General features: G+C 44.6%; 1 protein-coding gene across 1 annotated transcript; it reads left to right on the top strand.

The window, feature by feature from the left end:
* Window positions 1-5,280: 5,280 nt before the first annotated feature.
* LOC118917166 (EP300-interacting inhibitor of differentiation 2-like) lies at window positions 5,281-7,133 on the top strand. The gene is given in 2 exon segments (XM_036894660.2): window positions 5,281-6,266; window positions 6,269-7,133. Coding segments are annotated over 2 exon segments (540 nt in total). The 5' UTR covers window positions 5,281-5,761; the 3' UTR covers window positions 6,304-7,133.
* Window positions 7,134-19,455: the final 12,322 nt, after the last annotated feature.

Here is a 19,455-nt window from a genome sequence, read left to right on the forward strand (position 1 = left end):
ATAGATTGAATGAAAAGATTTTCAAATCACATATCTGATAAGGGATTAATATCTAAAATATAGGAAGAATTAATACAGTTCAGTAGGGGGAAAAAACCCACCAAACAACCCAATTACAAAATGGGCAAAGATGTACATAGACATTTTTCCAAAGAAGGCATACAAATAGCCAATGGGTACATGAAAATGTGCTCAACATCACTAATCATCAAAGAAATGCACATCAAAACCACAATGAGATTATCACCTCATACCTCTTAGAATGTCTATTATCACAAAGGCAAGTAATACCAAGTGTTGGCGAGGATGTGGAGAAAAGGGTTCCCTTTAGATGCACTGTTAGAATGTAAATTGGTTCTGCTACTATCTAAAACAGTATGGAGCTTCAATAAAAAATAAAAATGGAACTACCACATGATCCAGCAATTCCACTTCCGAGTATTTATCCAAAGGAGGTGAAATCACAATCCTAAAATACCTGCTCTGTTCACTGCAGCATTGTGTACAATAGCCAGGACATAGAAACAATCTTAAGTGTCCACTGATGGATGAATGGACAAAGAAAATGTATATATATACACAATGGGATATTATTCAGTTACAAAAAAATGGAAATTCTGCCATTTGTAACAACATGGATGTACCCTAAGTGAAATAAGTCAAATACTGTATGATATCACTTACATTTGGTATATAAAACAAAACAAAACAGAGAATTCATACATACATAGAACAGACTGGTGAGTACCAGACAAAGCAGGGTGAGGGGTAGGGGTAGGCACAATGGGTGAAGGTCAAGTTACAAACTTCCAGTTACCAGACGCACAAGTCCTAGGATGTAATATATAGCATGGTGAATATAGTTAACAATGTTGTATTTGTATATTTACATGTTGAGAGAGTAGATATTAAAAGTTCTCATTCCAAGAAGGAAAGAATCCTAACTATATATAGTGATGGATGCTAACTAAACTTACTGCTCTAATCAGTGCACAATGTAAAATACATGTATCAAATCATTACGTTGTACACCTAAAACTAACACAATTATATATGTCAATATATCTCAATTATAAAACTATAATTTTAGAATTATCTAGCAGCACTTAAAAACTTACAATTACAGGCGCGCCATCCGGGAGGTGGGCGCAGGCAGGGCCGAGGGCGCCCCGGAGCGGTGCCAGGCGGTGGACAGGGCGGGCGCGCCGGGCGCGGCGAGCCGTCGGAGGCAGCTCGCTGCAGAGAAGCCTCGGTGGCTGTGCTCTCGCCGCCGGGCGCAGGCCTTCAGGAAACCTCGGCGGCGGCGGTGTGGGGGACGAGGCGGGCCGCCGCTTCCTGAGGAAGGAGGCGCGGGCGTCTGGGCGAGGCCAGGAGGGAGGCCTTCCCTCGCGCGCGCCCGCGCCCGCCTCGCTCGTCCCAGCGGCCCTAGCCGCCCGCTCCCGCTGCATCCCCGCCCAGAGATTCCTCGAGCTCACCCCAAAGGCTGGCCCGGGCGGCGGGGCCTCGGCGGCCAGCGCGACCTCGGGGTAACGAAGGCAGTAGGGTGCGTGCGCGCGCGTGTGAGCAGACGGGCCGGAGGGGCTGCCGCGCAGGCGCTGTGGTAGAATGACCCCGGGGTCAGCGCGGCGCGCTGCCTGAGGGAGGAGGCCGAGGAAGCCCGGCGGGAGCTCAAGCTGCTGCTGCTCGCCTCTTCGATCTTACCGGATGAAGACAGACCGGAATTACTGACTGACCTGTAGATGGTCACACACCTGTTTGATACCAAGCCTACAATCCTTTCACCTTTGTTAGGGAGGAAAATAGATATGAGCCGGGTGGAAGGAGAACAAGTTCAGTACACTAGAAAGGACTCAGTTAACCAGTTAAAACTAGAAATCCAGAAAAGACTCAGAGTTAATCAGTTAATCAGTTACAGTTCAAAAGGTGAAGAGCAACTTGGCGTTGAATGTTTGAATATTCCCCAGATAAAAGTATCTGAGCACAGCTCGTGTCTTCATTGTGTCAATTAGATTATTCTAAGATTTACTCTAGCCAGCTGAAGGCCTACCTATAAAAAGCATAATAAAGACAGGGAGATCCCACCTTAAAAGCCACAATTTCATTTTGAAAAAAACTCAGGAAGTTTAAGAAAGATTATTCTTAACATACTCTTAGCAAACCACAAATAACTCTCCCCACCTTGGAGAAAGGGCAGACAGTCTTGATTGATAAGCTAATTTTGCAGAATTACCTAGGGGGCTGACAGATAAGAAACTTAACATCTCATCAAAGATACTTAAGACCACTTAACAAGCCCACACCCTAGCCCTTTGTCAGATACCTGAAAAAATCCTTAAAAGGAGGAACCCTCAACCTCTCAGGGCGCTTCTCTCTCTGAGGTCGCCGGCCCTTAAGAGTGTGTCACTAACTTTTTCCAACCGTTCAGGGCGCTTCTCTCTTTGAGGTCGTGCGCACTAAGTGCCTAACTTGAAACACCAGTGTGGAGCCCCTGATATCAGTTTACTTAATTGTTTACAGCGTGCAGCATGATTGAAATTGTTATCAAATGATCCTGAAATACTAGCAGCAAGTCAGGGACAAGATGGGGCAGCTGCTACAGCAACAGTCCTGGGACCAAAAGTGAACCCAGAATCTATTGCAAATGTCTGTTTTTATCTCCCCATATGAGCACTTCTGTTTAATGCACCGTAATTTGGTTTAGAGCTATTCCTATTCCCAGATAATAGGAGTGCCTTTCAGCTTCTGCTGTAAGGTGATTTTTGGCCTCAGAATGCAAGATTATTTATATCTGTCTCTATAGAATTATAGCAAGGAACTAAAATTACTAGTTACCCCTGGTGATATAATGAGTTATAAGAAATACATATTTGGTCATTCAAATGACCAAATATGTATTTCCTAGGTGTATTTGGTCTTCATCCACAGTTCCTGAAAACACTGCAGTCTTAAAGGTAAAAGGGGTACTTTGTCATGTTAATGAGACTTTTGGACCCCCACCCAAGGGCAGGGGCTGGAGGCTGGATCAGCCAATGGCCAATAGTCAATCAGGACTTTGCTGTGAAGCCCTCACAAAACACATGAGATCACCTCTCAGCTCTCAGATCACTCCTCTGCTCTCGCTGTAGCTTATATTCTCTGCTACGTTGGATCCTGCTTCTTGGGAGAGTTACTATGCTTGGGGAACCAGAACACCTACAGGTGCCACCAAGCCAAGCCCCAAGCTTCACGAGGATAGAAGCTTCTTTGGGACCTTGTCCTGTGTCTCTCTTCATCTGGCTGTTCACTTGTATCCTTTATGGTGTCCTTAACTGGTATACATGTTTTCCTAAGTTCTGTGAGCAGCCCTAGCAAATTAATCAAACCTAAGGGGGAGGTCGTGAGAACCTCCAATCTGTAGCCGGTAGGTTAGAAGCACAGGCAACTGCCTGGGGCTTGCAGCCAGCATCTGGAGTGGTGGGTGGAGGGGAAGTCTTGTAGGACGTGGCCCTTAACCTGGGAATCTGGTGCTGTGTCTGGAAAGAGAGCATCACAATCAAACTGAGCTCTCCAACACCCTGCTGGTGTTTGAGAATTGCTTGGTGCACATATGTGTGGGAAGACCCCCCCCAACATATTTCCACACACTGGAATAGGGTCCGGTACCCGAATGAAGTTATTATACATTATACACTACAATTACTGCTGTGTATAATATTGTTACTGTTATACATATGTCTAGGGAAAAAATACACCATGGTATTTGGTGTCAGAGACGTTGCACTCCTCTAATAATGTATCCTGTTACCTAAGGCTGGGAATTCTTTTATTTAATATTTATGATTTTACAGACGGCCTAAAGATGGTAACAATGGACCTGTGTCTCCAACCTAGTCTGGGAGCTGCTTTACAGGAGCCACACACATCGCTATTGCAGGGATACTGGTCAGAAGCTGTGTTTGAAGCAACAAGTACACTGGATGCTGTGTTGCTTGGACCAGGAAAATTAGAATGCAGGATCATGATCTGTGGATGAGACTTTAATGCCTCAGAATAGCTACTGCTGACGTGGTAGAACAATGAGCCACTAAAGTCATTTGCTGGTGGTGCCCATGAATCATGGCATTACGAATTTCCTAATGTGATACTTTTCCATTAATTAGAACAAAGAGAAAGTAATCAGAGACAATATTTCAGATACATGTTGTAATATCATGGAACACATAAAAAGAATGGTAATAAATATGTAATTACCAAGAAAATCAGCTATTTATAACAATGACAAACATGGGTGAATCTCAGAAAAATAATATGCAAAAGAAACCAGACATAAGAGTATATATATAAAAAAAACACTACAGTATTGTAACCTCACAGGTAGCTCCCAGCTGATGAAGCCCTAAGACTTCTCATTGATAAAGAGAAGCCCGAGTTCCTTAATCATTACCCAGAGTGTAGGAATAAAACTGGGTGGTCAGAGATGAAGAAAATGGGAGTTTGCAAACCAGACACAGGCCTCTGAGTACCCCCTGAAGGCCACTGATAAGCTCTTGACTTGTGTATCTTTGAGATACTTTGCAGGACTTAGGCTGCCACCAAAGGGGCCACCTCCTGACAACACGTACTAAGCCCCAGATTGGGTTGATCCAGAAGACGGATAACCAAGACGCCTGAAAGATGCTTCGGTCATTTGACTTACGACCAACCAGAAGAGTGTGCACGAGTGGATCACACACCCTGCAACCCTTTCTCATAATTTTGCCCTTAAAACCCCCTGCTTGTAAGCCAACAGAGTTTGGGATCTTGAGCATTAGCTACCCATTCTCCTTGCTTGGCACGTGCAATAAACGCTCACTTTCTTTCACTACAACCCAATGTCAGTGTTTGGCATTGCTGTGGGTCAGGTGAGTGGACCCAGGTCAGGCAAGCAGAGCCAGGTTTGTTTGGTTTGGCATCCGTGTTAGGAATTCACCCCTAGGTGGTAAATCAAAAAGAAAAGGAAATGATTACCATAAATATCAGGATAGTAGTTACCTCTTGGTGGAAAGGACAGGTGATAAGAACAAGGGAAGGGTTCTGGGATACTGGAAACATTCACTTTTCAGTGGTGGTTACACGCATGTGCAGTTTGTGGTAAATCATTCAGCTGTGTATTTATTTTTGTATACTTTTCCGCATATATGTTCTATTTCACAAATAAAATTTAGAAAAACAAACATGCCCAACAATAGCCAACGCAATTTTAAAGATAAGTAGGGAACAGTATAAAGTTTTAGTAGTTAATAGGGTTGATATGGGTGAACACACACAAATGAATAAGTGGAAAAGAATAACGAACACTCCCCCTCAAAAAAAAACAGGAATCTAGACTACCTTGGTATATAATAGAGGTAGTATTTTAATCACCAGAGAATAAGGAGCTTAGAGGCGTTTTAGGATGAAACACTGGGAAAGCCAACAGGAAGCACTTTCGTGAGACTCTTCTTATAAACGTGAAGCTGGTGGAAAAGTAAAATATGACTACGCCTCAGACGTTTCTTTAGACCCGGTTCGGCTTCAGATGTCTTGGCGCTCCCGGCCGCTAGGTGGCACCTGGAGGAGTGCAGGCGCCATTGTGACGCAGGCGCAGTGCCCTTAGGTTTAGCCGTTCGCTCTACGTTCGCGCACACGTGTTCGCACACCGCCTTCGCCGGAGCGCTCCCCACGCGCCGTCACGGGCGCTCTCGTAATCGCGCCGCACTCCTCTTTCTCTGGGAGCGACCGAGCTGATCCCGAGCGACCCGAGATGTCCGAGCTGCCGGCGGACTGCAGTGTCCCGCACGACGCGGAGGACGGGGACCGCGACGCCCCGCAGGCGGAGGTAGGCGGCGGGCCGCGAGAGCCGTTCCGGGCGCAGCCTGAGGAACCCGGGGAAGGTCCGATGGCGGCGGCCAGGGCAGCTGGGGTGTCAGAGGTCGCCCGACTGTTGGCGGAGCTAGCGGAGGAAGAGCGTCGGGAGGGCAGGCCCGGGAACGGCCCAGGCCTGGCTGCGTCGCCTCATCGCCTTCGTCGCCTGTTTAGCCTTTTTGAACTTAATTACAGGCATTTTCCCCGCCTCTATCTGCCGCTCTCCCTGATGCCTCTGGCCAGAATGCAGGTGCTTGAACGCCGCAGGAGATCTGTGGAAGCCCGCAGAGCCAGGGAAGCGGCGTTTGATGCCGAGCATCTGTGGAATCCCCAGAGGCTGGCTTTTGGTAGTTTAACACATACCATAGCTCTGACTGCATCTGAAGTGATCGATCCTCTGGTAGAAGACTTGGCTGTGATAAGTTTATCAACAGAGAATAGTTTGGTGATGAAACTGCTTGCAGAAGAACCTCTGTACTTAAGACAACTTTATGCCAATCCTGGAACTTGATTTAAAAAAGGCAGTTGTATGCGCGTAAGGCAGTGCACAGTTGAGAAAACAAAGAAGGAAGCTTCTTGTGAAAAACATCAGAAAAGAAAAAAGCCGAAAGTGTTAGGACTCCTCTATTGTTCTTTGGGTTGGTGACTGATGGGGATTCTTCTCCGTGCGTTTGGAAGTGTGTTTCAAAATTGCTTCACTAAAAAGTGAAGAATGGTTCTATAAAATTGAGACTTTCTAAAGAAATGTTGCCAGTAATAAAACTCATAATAAGGAAAGTATCAAGTAGCAATAGTAGGAATAGGGAGTCAGCTGCGTTATCGGACTGGAAGACAGGAGCAAACTTGAAATTGTCAGAAAATGTGCTGTCTTCGTGTCAGATTGAACAGAAATTTTTAGTGTAAAGATAGATTTTGTTTTCTGAGGCATTTCCAATGACAAACAGTAAATGCTATATAACAAAATAAATCGTCTGAGAATATCTGAAATTGCTGATTCTTTTTTCTTTCATTCAATTTCTAATTTAAACTTTTATGGTAAATCTATTCACAAGCTCCCCCAAATATAAAATATGCAGTGAAAAGTCTTCCATCCCTGTCCCTCCACCCAGGACTACTGCAGCCCCCATCTGTGACCACTCCCTCTCCTGTCCTTCCGGTTTCCTCAGGTACACACAAGCAAATACAAACCTGGGTTTATTTTCTTCACAAAAGTTGACATATTATACTTATATATATCAATACTTTCCTGAGTAAGAACATGGCTTGAAGATCCTTCCAAACCACTACATTTTCTCGTTCTATTTAAGAGCTGCATTTTATTCCATTCTGTGATTATGTTGATGGGCATTTAGGTTCTCCCTTTTTTTAGATTATTATGTCAGAATGACCTCATTTATTTTAGAAAGTAATTCTTGGCAAAATCTAATTTTCAATTCACCAAATTACTTTTTAACTTTGAATTCCTTCACCTGTTTTCTATTGGCAAAAAGCAATGTGTGTGATAGAAAATACTTTGTGCATATCACATGGCATGTGCACAAATATAGTGTTGCTTCAATTCTAAATGCACTTTTCCTACTTTGGCATCTCTGCCATTGGGGTACACCTTGCATTTGATGGTATAATGAGCATTTTTTCCTCCAGTTTTCATGTTTTAAAAATGGTGCATATTATAATCAGCAATGTATCAAAGTCTGTTTTGTACATCATCTGTAGTATGAATTAACTGATAACTTTAGGCCAGAGGCACTCATTTTATAGATATTGCTAAGTCTTCTTCCATATAAATACCACTTTTCATTCCCACCAGCAACTGGTAAACATGGACAGTCTAGCCAACACAGTGAACCATCAAATACGTGGATTTTGCCCATCTATATAGCTGGAAAACTGTGTATCGATTTTGCTTCTCTTATGAGTGAAGTTGAGTATCTTCTCAAGAGTTACACAGTTGAACTTTGAAAGATGTGGGGGTTAGGGGCACTGATCCCCAGCACAGTGGAAAATCAACTTCTGACTTCCCAGAAACTTAATAGCCTACTATTGACCAGAAATCTTTTCCATAACATAGTCAATTGACACATACTTTGGATGTTTATGTATTATATATTGTCATCTTACAATAAAGTAAGCTAAAGAAAATATTTCAAATTGTCACAAATTAAAAAAAAATTCCCAGTTGTATTTGTTCAAAAAATAATCTGTGTAAGTGGACCCTTGAGGTTCAAATGCATGGTCTTCAAGGGTCAACTATATATATTCCATTTTCCATGAACTATCTGGCCATGTATTATCCATTTATGTCCTGAGTCCTTTCTTTACTAACATTAGTGTCTATGTGATATGTACTATGATAATAGCTGGAGTGTGAGTAATGGATATTTTTGTCCCATTTTGTTACTTGTCTTTGGTTTCCCTGGAAGCCTTTTGGCATGGAGAGTTATGCTTTGCTTTCGTTTCCTGTTTTATTTTAAACCTGCAAGATTTTGACTCTCAAGAAGGTTTGCTTCATGTATGTGTGCTGTTACATTGTTCATATTTGAATCTTTGAACCACTTGGAGTGCATCCCGATATACTTGGTATAAGTATGAGGTAGGAATCCAAAATTTCTTTTTTGCATGGCTACGGGTTGTCCAGTTGTCTAGTAACTCCTTTACTATTAGTCCATCTTTTCTGAACTTTCTTTAAAGATGCCTCTTCATCATATACTAAGCTGTTTTAAATGTGGTAATGCTATAATTACTTATTTTTCAGTGTTTCTGAATATATTCATTCATCTTTTATGTCAACCTCAAAGTCAGCTTACCTCATTTAAAACAAACCTTTTTTATTAGAATCACATTACACTTATTGAATTTAGGGATAACTGCTATCCCTAGTGTGCAAACCTAGTACTCAAACCTCTAAGCCTCAGTTGTTCTTTTCTTCCCAAATTAATTCACAAAAACCTTGGCCTAAGCACCTGAGAACTGTAGAAATCTGTTATTACAATTGTTACTGCAGTCAGATGGACCTGGAAAACCTACTCAAACCTCTAAGCCTCAGTTGTTCTTTTCTCCCCAAATTAAAATTAAATGATCTGTTTTTCAATTTTTTAAGAGACCTCCTTTATGTCCTCTGGAAGGCTGTTAATGTTTGTCCTTGAGTAATTCCTAAACTAGGGCTTTCACAGATCCAGTTATTCCAAGGTATTTTGTTTTTAGATAGTACATGAGGATTATTCCCATTACATTTCCTAAAAGCTTGCCTATGTATTTGAAAATAATTTCTGCATACTTATTGGATAGGCTGTTAACACACTGAATTCTCTTAATGTTTATGGTAGTTTTTCATTTTGTTTTCTTAGTTTGGGGAACCATGAAATGCAAACAATGATAGTATTAACTCTTGTACAATTTTGATATTTCTAGCTTATTTCTTTTTCCCTTGCTTAGTGCCTTTTGTCTAATGTAAAATAATGTGAGAGGTAGTGAAGCACCTTGTCTTGTTCCTAATTTTGTGGAAATTCTTCACATATCCCTCTATTACACTGTGTGTGTGTCTTATTAAAAATGACTGTTGAATTTTGTCAAAGGCCTTTTCAAAATCTATGAGGGTGGTCTTGGGGCTATTTTTTATATCCACCACCACCATGAGTTATATTTAGAATTATTGATAGTACATGATGCTTGCATTACTCAAATGATCCTTATATACAAATGGTCCTTATTACCCTTTTAATGTGCTGGATCTGTGGTTCCTTTAAGGATGTTTGCATTAGTGTTCGCGAGATTGCTATGTTGTTTTCTTGCACACTTTTAGACAGTAATGTTATCATTGTATCATATAAGTAATTTGGAAGTTTTCCTTTTCTAAGTTCTGGAATACTTTAAAATCCATTGGAATTATCTTTTTAAGGTTTAGTGGAACTTCCCTGTGGAACTGACTGGCCTGGTGCTGTAGGTGGTGAGGGGTGAGAGCCCTTTCACAACCTTCTGTTTTTTTCCCCACAGTAAAGCAGTAGATTGTTAGGTACTTTGAAGACAAACGTGTCCTCACTGAATCAGAATGTAGTACGTTTCTTGACTTCATTGATCACCTGCCTTTCTTTACACTTATTAGTAACAGAAGGGAGTTGTGGAACTTGGAGGGTGTTAGGCAATAAATGTCAGTGTATAACATATATACAATTCTGCAAAATAGTCTTCATGAAGCTTGGCTTTAGCCTTACCATATCTTTCTCTGCTATGGTGGGTATCTCAGGGTCATATCAGTCTCCTTCGATTCAGGAAATCAGCCCAGAGTTCTGCTTGTCAGGTTATGCAGGGAGGCTGCTTATTCTGAGAGTTCTTTGAGTAACTGGCTGAGACAGAAATTGCAGGTTTTTCCCTAAGGGGAAGTTGAACTCGCATTTCAAGAAAACGGGTTGTTGCCCAAACAGTAACAATTGTAATAACAGATTTCTACAGTTCTCAGCTGCCTAGCCCAACATTCTTGTGACTTAATTTGGGCAGAAAAGAACAACTGAGGCTTAGAGGTTTGAGTAGTTTTTCCAGGTCCAGATGTCTGCAGATCATGAGTTCTTCCCTCCAAAGAGCCCCAAGTACAGCACTTCCCTGAGTTCTGAGTCATCCTAGTGAATTACCAAATCTGATGGGGTAGTGGGAGCCCTCAACTTTGTAGCCCACTGGTCAGAAGAGCCAGTGGCCTGGGGTCCTGGAGCTTGTGGCTGGCGTCTGGAATAAGGGCAGCCTTATGGAGGACTTTGCCCTCAACCTGTGAGAGTCCAGGTCGTTAAGTGTCACCGCTGCATTGTAATGTCTATTGTGAATTTACACACCAGAAATTTGAGGAGGTTTCCCAGTTGGGGGTGTCGGGAGGGGCAGGCAAGGTCTGAACTCCTCTCATTAAGCATCGCCCTCTCCCTGAGAAATGCCATGTGTTCTGAGTCCACAGGTTCACCCACAGACCCTCTTCTTGACTGCAGCTGCTCTGGGTTAGCAGTGCCGATTCAGGAAGCTCCGAGTGGGGAGGGCTAATGGCAGCTTATGAGGCCTCACCTTGACCTTGTGTTCTGGGACCCAGAAGAAAACAGAACTCATTAAGTCCAACCTCCAAAGGTTCCTGTGGGGCCTCTATTTCCATAAGATTCTCTGGAAACACAGGATCCCTTGGGTCCTCAACTTTTCCAGCTGCCCTTCTCCTGCCTATTGCTTACTGAATTCATAATCTTTGCATCAGTTACCCTACTTCTGTCCATTGCATGTAAAAGTTCTTCAGAGAAATTCCAAAATCCTCAGAGTCATGGTTACAGGGCCGGAGTTATTATATGAAGAAGGGAGATATGCAGAGGCCTCCATTCTAACAGGGAGAGGGGTCAGGCACCAGAAAATGACCTCATATTCAGAGGTCACTAACTCGAATTTCTGCAGGAGTTAAGCGGACTTGAGTGTGGGAACAAGAGGGAGTGGTGGGGACTCTGGCAAACCAGGACTCAATTATGGCCAGTTGTGCCCTGTGTAAATACAACCCCAGTGCTGCTGCAGCTTCAGAGAAATTGAGAAAATAGATTTTGTGTGAAAACTGTTTATTTTCAAATTTTGGGATCTAATTCCAAAAAAATTTAAATACCATGAGATTAAAAGAACAAGTCATCTGAAACAGATACTGTTGTTGCTAATCTCAGGATTACTTCCTCCTACACTTTCTTGATTTTTGAACCACACACAGTATTGTATCGTTGTCCATATGCCTGGCCCAGGGAATGAAGCAAGATGGGTTGAACCAGCAGTTCTCTTGAGTGTAGTCTGGGAACCCCTGGGACTTTTCAGGAGGTTCACAAAGTCAGTACGATTTTCATAATAAAAATAGGATGGTATTTGCCTCTTCATTCTCATATATTTCATTGTGCACATGCCCTGGACTTTTCCAAAGGTTGCATGACATGTGCGATAGCAGTAGACTGGTAAAGAAGGAGACATGAGGATCAGCTATCTTCTTCTCAGCCAGGTATCAAAGAGATTCACAAAAATGTAAAACAATGCCACTGTCTCACTAAATTATTCTTTGTTTTCGAGAACATATTTTCCTTAAAAAAAAGTGTTATTTATATTAACACGTGTTGGACTTAATACTTTTAAATAAATTATTTTTAGAATTTCTCAGTTTTAATTCCTAAAATACAAATAAGAGTACATGTAATCCACATAAACAAAAGCTGGGGTCCCCAATAACTTTTAGAACTGTTAAGGGGTTCTGAGACTGAACAATTTTAGAGTGGCTGCACTGAATCTGGCAACCCATTCCCATTATCTAGGGACTGATTTCCCGGGGATGGGCATGTGACCCCACTATGGCCAGTCAGATTTAAGGGCAACTCTGCTAGGCCTTCTGGGAAGAATTTTCTTCTTGAAAAAGCAGAGTTTATTTTTAAGCCAACCAATAAGCAAGCCTTCAAGTGACTCCAGCCCCAGCCCTGAACAACCACCAGCTGAAACTGAGTGAAGCACACACAAGCTGACCCCACAGAGCCCTGCCCAGATTACAGACTTGTCAACAGAATAAATGTTATTCTTAAGTCACCAAGTTTTGGGGTGAATGGTTTCTCAGTTCTAGTAGCTGGAGCAAGCAAAGAAAATACCTGAGAATGAAGCCAACATGAAGTAGGCAGACTCAAGAGATGGAGAGACATAATCTGATGACAATGTTTAAGCCTCCTGATCCAGCCCTGCCTGAAACCAATCCTACTCCTGGATTCACTGGTTACATGAGTTGAACATGCCTTCTGTTCTTGCAAGCAGATGTGCCATAAATGATTTAACTTCCACATAGTTCTCATGCTGTGCTCTTCTAAGATTTTTACATACATAACTCATTTCTGCCTTCCAACGACCCTGTGAATTAAGTACTTGTAAGGAAAATGAAAGTTCCAATGGCCAGGATCCTCACCTGACTCTTAACTACTTGATGACGGAATTGGCCTACTTCTAGGCTAAGGCTTATACATGCTTTGGCAATGAGCCATTATTTTCAGTGTTACTATATTGAGAGCTCTGCTGGGTGCTCTCCTCTGGAGGCAGAGACAGGCTTGCTGTATGCAGACTGCCCCAGAGGCAGACGTGATTCCAGCACTCTACCTGCCACTGTGAGAATATAGCTTGATATAAACTCTTTTACCCTTAGCATTCCATTGTTATTTGGTCTCAGTGAATCCAGAGGAAACCTGCCTAGGGGCAATGCCCTGCAGGAGAGACAATTGGCGTCCTCAGCAGGATTTGCTGCAGACTAAAACAAAATGGAATAAGCTGCCCTCATGGGTACTTCAGAGGGCTGCCCCTATGGCTGGGGAGACACTTGGGTATCCCCCAATGGGCATGTGCTTCAAGGTGGCTTGTCTCTTAGTGGATTGGGCCCCTCTCCAGACTGGGGGGAGGTGGAGGTGATGTCTAAGGCAGTAGAGGAGACCCTCAGCAAAACAGGGAATTCCTTAAAGAAACAGAGTGCCCATGAGGCAGCAGGAACCATGGGTTGGCTATTCTTCAGTGTCAAGAGGACCATAAAGGAGAAGAACCCACCCCTGCAAGAAGCACAAGAAGAGGTAAAGGTCATGCAGGGAGAAAAAAATTCCTTGATGACTGCGATGGTGTCACCGCAAGGTGCAATGAAGACAGTAAAGGATACAATGGTAACAAAAGAAGAGACAGCACAAGAATGCAGGCTGTTAGGTACTGAGGAAAAGGTAAGAGTGCTGTTGAAGACTGAGACAGTGTCACTGTAAGGCACTGTGGAAAAGGCAAACAATCTACCAGAGGAGTTACTCTGCAGAATGAGAAAGCTGCCATCAGCCCCAGAAGTGGTGCAGGAACCAGGGGAGAACAGGGAGGTAGAGGTGGTGCTAGAGACATTAACCCCTTCTCTATTGAAATCTGGCCCAACTGCAGTCAGGAAAATGAAGACACAGCAACTGCAGGTCCCTCCGGGGCAGGCACAGCCCCCTCGCCAGGTCTTGGAGCACTCTCTGCTCTGCCACTATACACAGGCAGAGTTGCTGGATTTGGGATCCTGGTTTTGGCAGAAATCCTCAGAGTCCATATCAGCCTGGCTCCTGTGCCTTTGCAATGTAGGAGTGGATGGGATCATTCTGTCTGGATCAGAGATGCCTGGGGATTTTTCTGTCTTGAAAGCTGCTTTCCCTGACAACTCATCGTACCTTGTGGCAGCAGCTGCAGAACATGCACCAGGCCCCAGGGAACTATTCACTTCTCAAGGGGATAATGGCTACACTTCACACTGTATGGCCCCATCAGGGTGACTTCCCTTCTTCCCCCACTGTCTGGCAGATGTATACCAAGCTCCAACAGGTGTTATGGGAGGTAGGCATGAAAAATGCCATTTATAACCCAGTAAATTATGACACAGATGAGGAGCTGTTTATGGCAGGGATGAGGGACATGGTGCTGAAAACAGCTCCCCCATCCCTCTTTGGGTCCACAGTGGCCATTCTCCCCCTCACTTAGGACAGCCCATAAGTGCAGTTACCTGTACTGTGGCATATTTGGGGGAGGCTGAAGCAATGGAGGCACAGAAGGGAGTACAGTTCACTGTTCAGAGGAAGGCCTTAAAGTGCTCCGTGAAGGTCACAAGGACCCATATGTGGGTTGATTTGACAGGGGCAGGAGCAGACAGAGAAATTGGATGTGAAGCCAAATAAAATCTCACTGGAGATGTGGCAACAATTGAAGCTGGGCAGCAATTTCAGCCACTGTGAACCAAGAAACGGAGACTAGAGACAGAGCCACAAATCCAGCCTGTGCTCCTGCAAGACATCCTGCTGCAGGGTGAGCAATCTTGCCTGAACCCACACAGGAAGATGATTGGGTGATACGGTTTGACTGAGGGGCAGGTTGAGGCATGTGGCTTGGGGACCAAGTGGGGACTGGAGACCACATATTGAAATATCAATTCATTCACCCCCAGTGAATGTATAATATTTCCTAGCTCTGGCAGACACAGGAGCTGAACGCTGACTAATTTATGGCAACCCCAAGTGGTTTCCCGGGACCCCTGCTGTTATAGATGGATACAGGGGCAAAGCTATCATAGTGAAACAAGCCCAAATCCTGCTGGGAATAGGGTGTCTACCCCCAAAGGAGTATACTTTGTATATCTCTCCCATCCCCAAATATATTTTGGGGATAGCTATCCTGCAGGGCCTAGGTTGCAGACCACTGCAGGTGACTTCAGACCGAGGATACCAGTTCTGAGGGGACATGCTAGGCACCTGCCCGTAGCTTTGCCTGTGCCTTGGTGGATGACTAATACCATGCAATACAAATTGCCTGGAGGGCATAAAGAAATTGGGGAAACCCTCCAGGAACTGGAGTTGGGTATTATAAATCTCATCCATAGCCCTCTTAATTCCCTGATGTGGCCAGTAAAAAAGCCAGAGAGCTCCTGTCATATGACCATGGACTAAAGAGAACTGAATAAAGTCATACCCCCTCTGCATGCTGCCATGCCTTTTATTGCAGGCCTTATGGACACTGTCAGTCATGAACTAGGGACATCATTTTGTTCTAGATCTTGCTAATGCCTTCTTTTCCATTGACATGGAACAGGAAAGTCAGAGAACAGTTTGCCTTTACATGGGAAGGATGGCAATGGACTTTCACTGTTCTTCCACAGGGGTACTTCCACAGTCCCACCATCTGTCACAGACATGTAGCCCAGGATTTGGCAGCATGGGAGAAACTGCCAACAATGAAGCTGTACCGTTATATTGATGGTATCATGTTCATGTCTGATTCTCTTACAGAACTGGAAGGTGTAGCACCTGAACTGCTGCAATGTCTACAGGAAAAGGATGTGCTGTGCCAAGGTTCAGGGACCTTGTTTATCAAATTCTTGGGGGTTGTCTGGTTGAGTAAGACTAAAGTTATCCCACAGGCAGTCATAGATAAAGTCCAGGCTTTTCCTGTCCCTACAACTGTGGCATGGTTATAGGAGTTTTGGGATCCTTTGGGCTACTGGAGAGTGCTTATCCCACACTTGGCACAAATTTTGAAGCCCTTATAGTGTTTGGTACAAAAGGGCATCAGGTGGGACTGGGGGTGAGATGCGTGTGTCTGCTTTTACTGCTGCAAAATGGGCAGTCAAGGCTGTGCAGGCCGTGAGTGTGATAGACTCACCAAGGCCCTGTGAGCTGGATGTTCATGTTACCGAAGACAGTTATGGCTGGAGTCTCTGGCCAGCAGCTTGAATGAACTCGCCAACCTACTGGACTCTACTCACAACTCTGGAAAGGAGAAGACATATGGTACACCTTAATAGAGAGACAATTGGTTGCTGTGTACCATGCCTTGCTGGCTATGGAGCCCATCACTGGAACAGCCTCAGTAAAGGTAATAACCACTTATCCTTTCATAGGGTAGCTATGAGACTGGACCCAGTAGCCACAGAGTGGTGTGGCACAGACACCTACAGGAGTATAGTGCCCTCTCTACTAGCCCCTTGAGTGAAGAACTCCAATGCTTATTTGGGCCAGCGACATATACCAGTGAAAGGCAGGAAGAATTTGCTTTAGAGCCATTATTAGCAGAGAGCACTTAATGGGAGGAAAGAGCCCCTATACCCAAAGACGCATGGCACACAGATGGCTCCAGCCATAGGCAGCCCCTAAAATGGACGGCTGTACCTTTCAAGCTTAAGACTAAGCCATTATTGATGGAAGATGGTGAGGGGAAGAGCAGTCAAAGGGCAGAGCTGCAGGCAGTGTGGCTCGTGATCACCCAGGAGCCCTCCCCATTAGTTGTTTGCACTGACAGCTGGGACACCTATCGAGGGTTGACTCTGTGGCTACTGACATGGTATCATGCCAACTGGATGACCCCTTTCGGGGCAAGAATTGTGGCAAGACATGGGTCTCTAGTCAAACTAAAATAGTTACAGAATATCATGTGACAGACCATTTGCCACTGGCATCCTCAGAAAATGATGCAGAAAAATTGAGCCAGGTACACTGGCTAGAGGGAAAGCCTGCCTCTGATGTGGCCCAATAGTTACATCAACATTTGTTGCATGCAGGGCAGAAGACAATGTAGACTGTAGCCCATCAGTGGAGCCTGCCTTTAACCTTTGCAGGAGTCAGCAGAGCCTGGGCAGGAGTGCACTGTATGCTCTAAAAGGGACTTACACCAAGTCTCACAGAAACTTGGGATGATAGCTCAGAGGCCGATATGCCTAGTCAGGTGGCAGATAAAGACTATGTCGGGCCTCTGCCTGTGTCAGAAGGGTATCAATATGTCATGACTTGTGTGGACACAACTACTCTTCTTGCATGTTGCATGGACCAACAAACAAAAAGAGGCCTAGAGCACCTCTTTGTAGCCTATGGCCAACCGCAGGTAATTGAGAGTGATCAAGGCACCCACTTTACTGTACATGCACTACAAGAATGGGTGCAACAACTAGGGAAAAAGTGGAAGTTTCATATACTATATAATCCTACATGGGCAGGCATGATAGAGAGGTACAATGGTTTGTTAAAATCTGGCCTGAAGTCAGATACCAGTAGTCTACAGGGATGGTCAGTTGGCTTATGGACAGTGTTCTAGCATTTGAATGAGAAGCCCCAGAAGAGGGCATTGAACCCCACAGACATGCTAACACATGCTTCTACCTCCCCTATACAACTGCACATACAAACCAAGGAGGAATCTTTGAAGCCAGGGTTTGGCCACCAGAATATCTTGCTACTAGCACCAACTACAATAAATGCCAGAGACTGTTCAGTGGGCCTTAGATGTTTGGACACATGAACAAGTACTGCCTGGCCCTCCTGGCACCTTAGGGACAAGGCCAGGAGTCTTCCCTCCTATGTATTCCTGGAAGAATGACAGGGCTCTCAAAGACCGTGATAGTGTACCCTAAACAGCCAGATGGTAAGAGCATCCTACTGGGGAATTTTGTTTTATCTTTATAGCCCCACCTCTACAAGCACTATACATAAATCCCTCAGTAACCCCCACAGGGAGAGGGGTAAAGGTGTGGTATATTAGACCCTGACAGGACTCCCTTCCTGACATGGTCCTATCACAGGACCCTCTCTTGCATGCATCCTACCTGAAACACAAGATTCGCCTATGCTGGTGTCACTAGATCGTGTGTCTTATTGCCTCCTCTAATGTCTGTGTGGATTGGGTACACACCCTAGCAAAAACTCCTGCTTGCTCAGTGTGCACAGCAAGTGTGAGTCATGAACTCATCTGAGTAGAACTGGTGTGAGTACAGCTGGAATGACCACTTGGTGGCAATCAACCTCCTCAGGCTTGAGGATCATAATTTTCATTATATGTATGTTGTTATCCTCTGTTGCTGTTACAGAATCTGGTTACAATGCTCCAGCTTTCTCACAGAGACCATTGCGGAAGACTCAGGGAGCACAGATTGTGAAGTGAGCATTTTGGAGGGGTGGAGTGTAGGGAAAATGAATGTTCCTATGGCCAGGATCCTCACCTGACCCTACACTACTTGATAATGTATTTGGCCTACTGCTAGGATAATGCTTACAATGAGTCATTATTGTTGGTGTTACTATATAAAGAGCTCTCCCAGAGGCAGAGGCAGAGATGGGCTTGCTGCATGCAGACTGCCCAGAGGCAGACATGATTCCAGCACTTGGCCTGCAAGAATAAAAGCTTAGTATAAACCCTTTTATGCCTGATGTTCCATTGCTATTCAGTCTCACCGAATTCAGAGTGACCTTGTGCAGGGCAATCCCCCTCAGGTGAGCAGACTATTATGTTCCCTATTTTGTAGATGGAGCAACTTAAGAACAGAGAGGTGAAGTCACTTGCCAGAGCTAGAAAGTAGCAAAGCTGGGATTCAAATCCAGGCAGGGGTTTGGCTCCTGACTCTGTGCCCTTAACCATTAGGATGCAGTGCCTTCCATCTGCCCCACCATCTGCAGCTGGTACTTGTATACATTTCACAGGAATAGAAATACTATCCAGACTCTTGGTAAATGTGTAGAGCTTCACTTGAAGAGTCCGGGAAGCATGTCTGATCTTTCTCTCCAATGATAATCTGCACCCCAGTGTTAAGGCAGATACTAACCATCAGGTGCCTGCCCTCTATCCATCCCCCTTCTACTGGAGCCAAACAACGTGACCAGACCATGAGCTCTTGCCGCCCCACTCTGGACAGTGCCTCCCGAAGAGGACAGCCCACCCAGGCTGCAGGAGAGTCTCAAGTGTGTGTGGGCAGTAAACTGATCCATTCCAAGAAGGTGATTCTGAGCAAGGGCCTTGGACAGGGAGGGAGGATGGTGCCTGGGTCCCGGGGTTGAGAGACATACATGTCTGTGCTCTTTCCCCTGGGAGCCCAGAAAGGTGACAGCTTTGTGGATGAGGTCAGGCTGCAGAAAATTGTGAGTACTATCAATGAGGAGATCAGGAAAAGGCAGTGGGCAGCTGGCAAGCTGGAGGTGAGGTGAGGGAGGTGAGGTGGGCGGAAGGAGGCTGGGCTGGGGCTTCCAGAAGGTTTTGCTTTCCTGATAACGAGAGTAACCCAGCAGGATGTCCTGGCCTTCTTCAGCCCTCTTTCCCCTCGAATGC

The sequence above is a fragment of the Manis pentadactyla genome, chromosome 15 (genome assembly GCF_030020395.1).
Source record: "Manis pentadactyla isolate mManPen7 chromosome 15, mManPen7.hap1, whole genome shotgun sequence".
Classification (NCBI taxonomy): Eukaryota; Metazoa; Chordata; class Mammalia; order Pholidota; family Manidae; genus Manis; species Manis pentadactyla.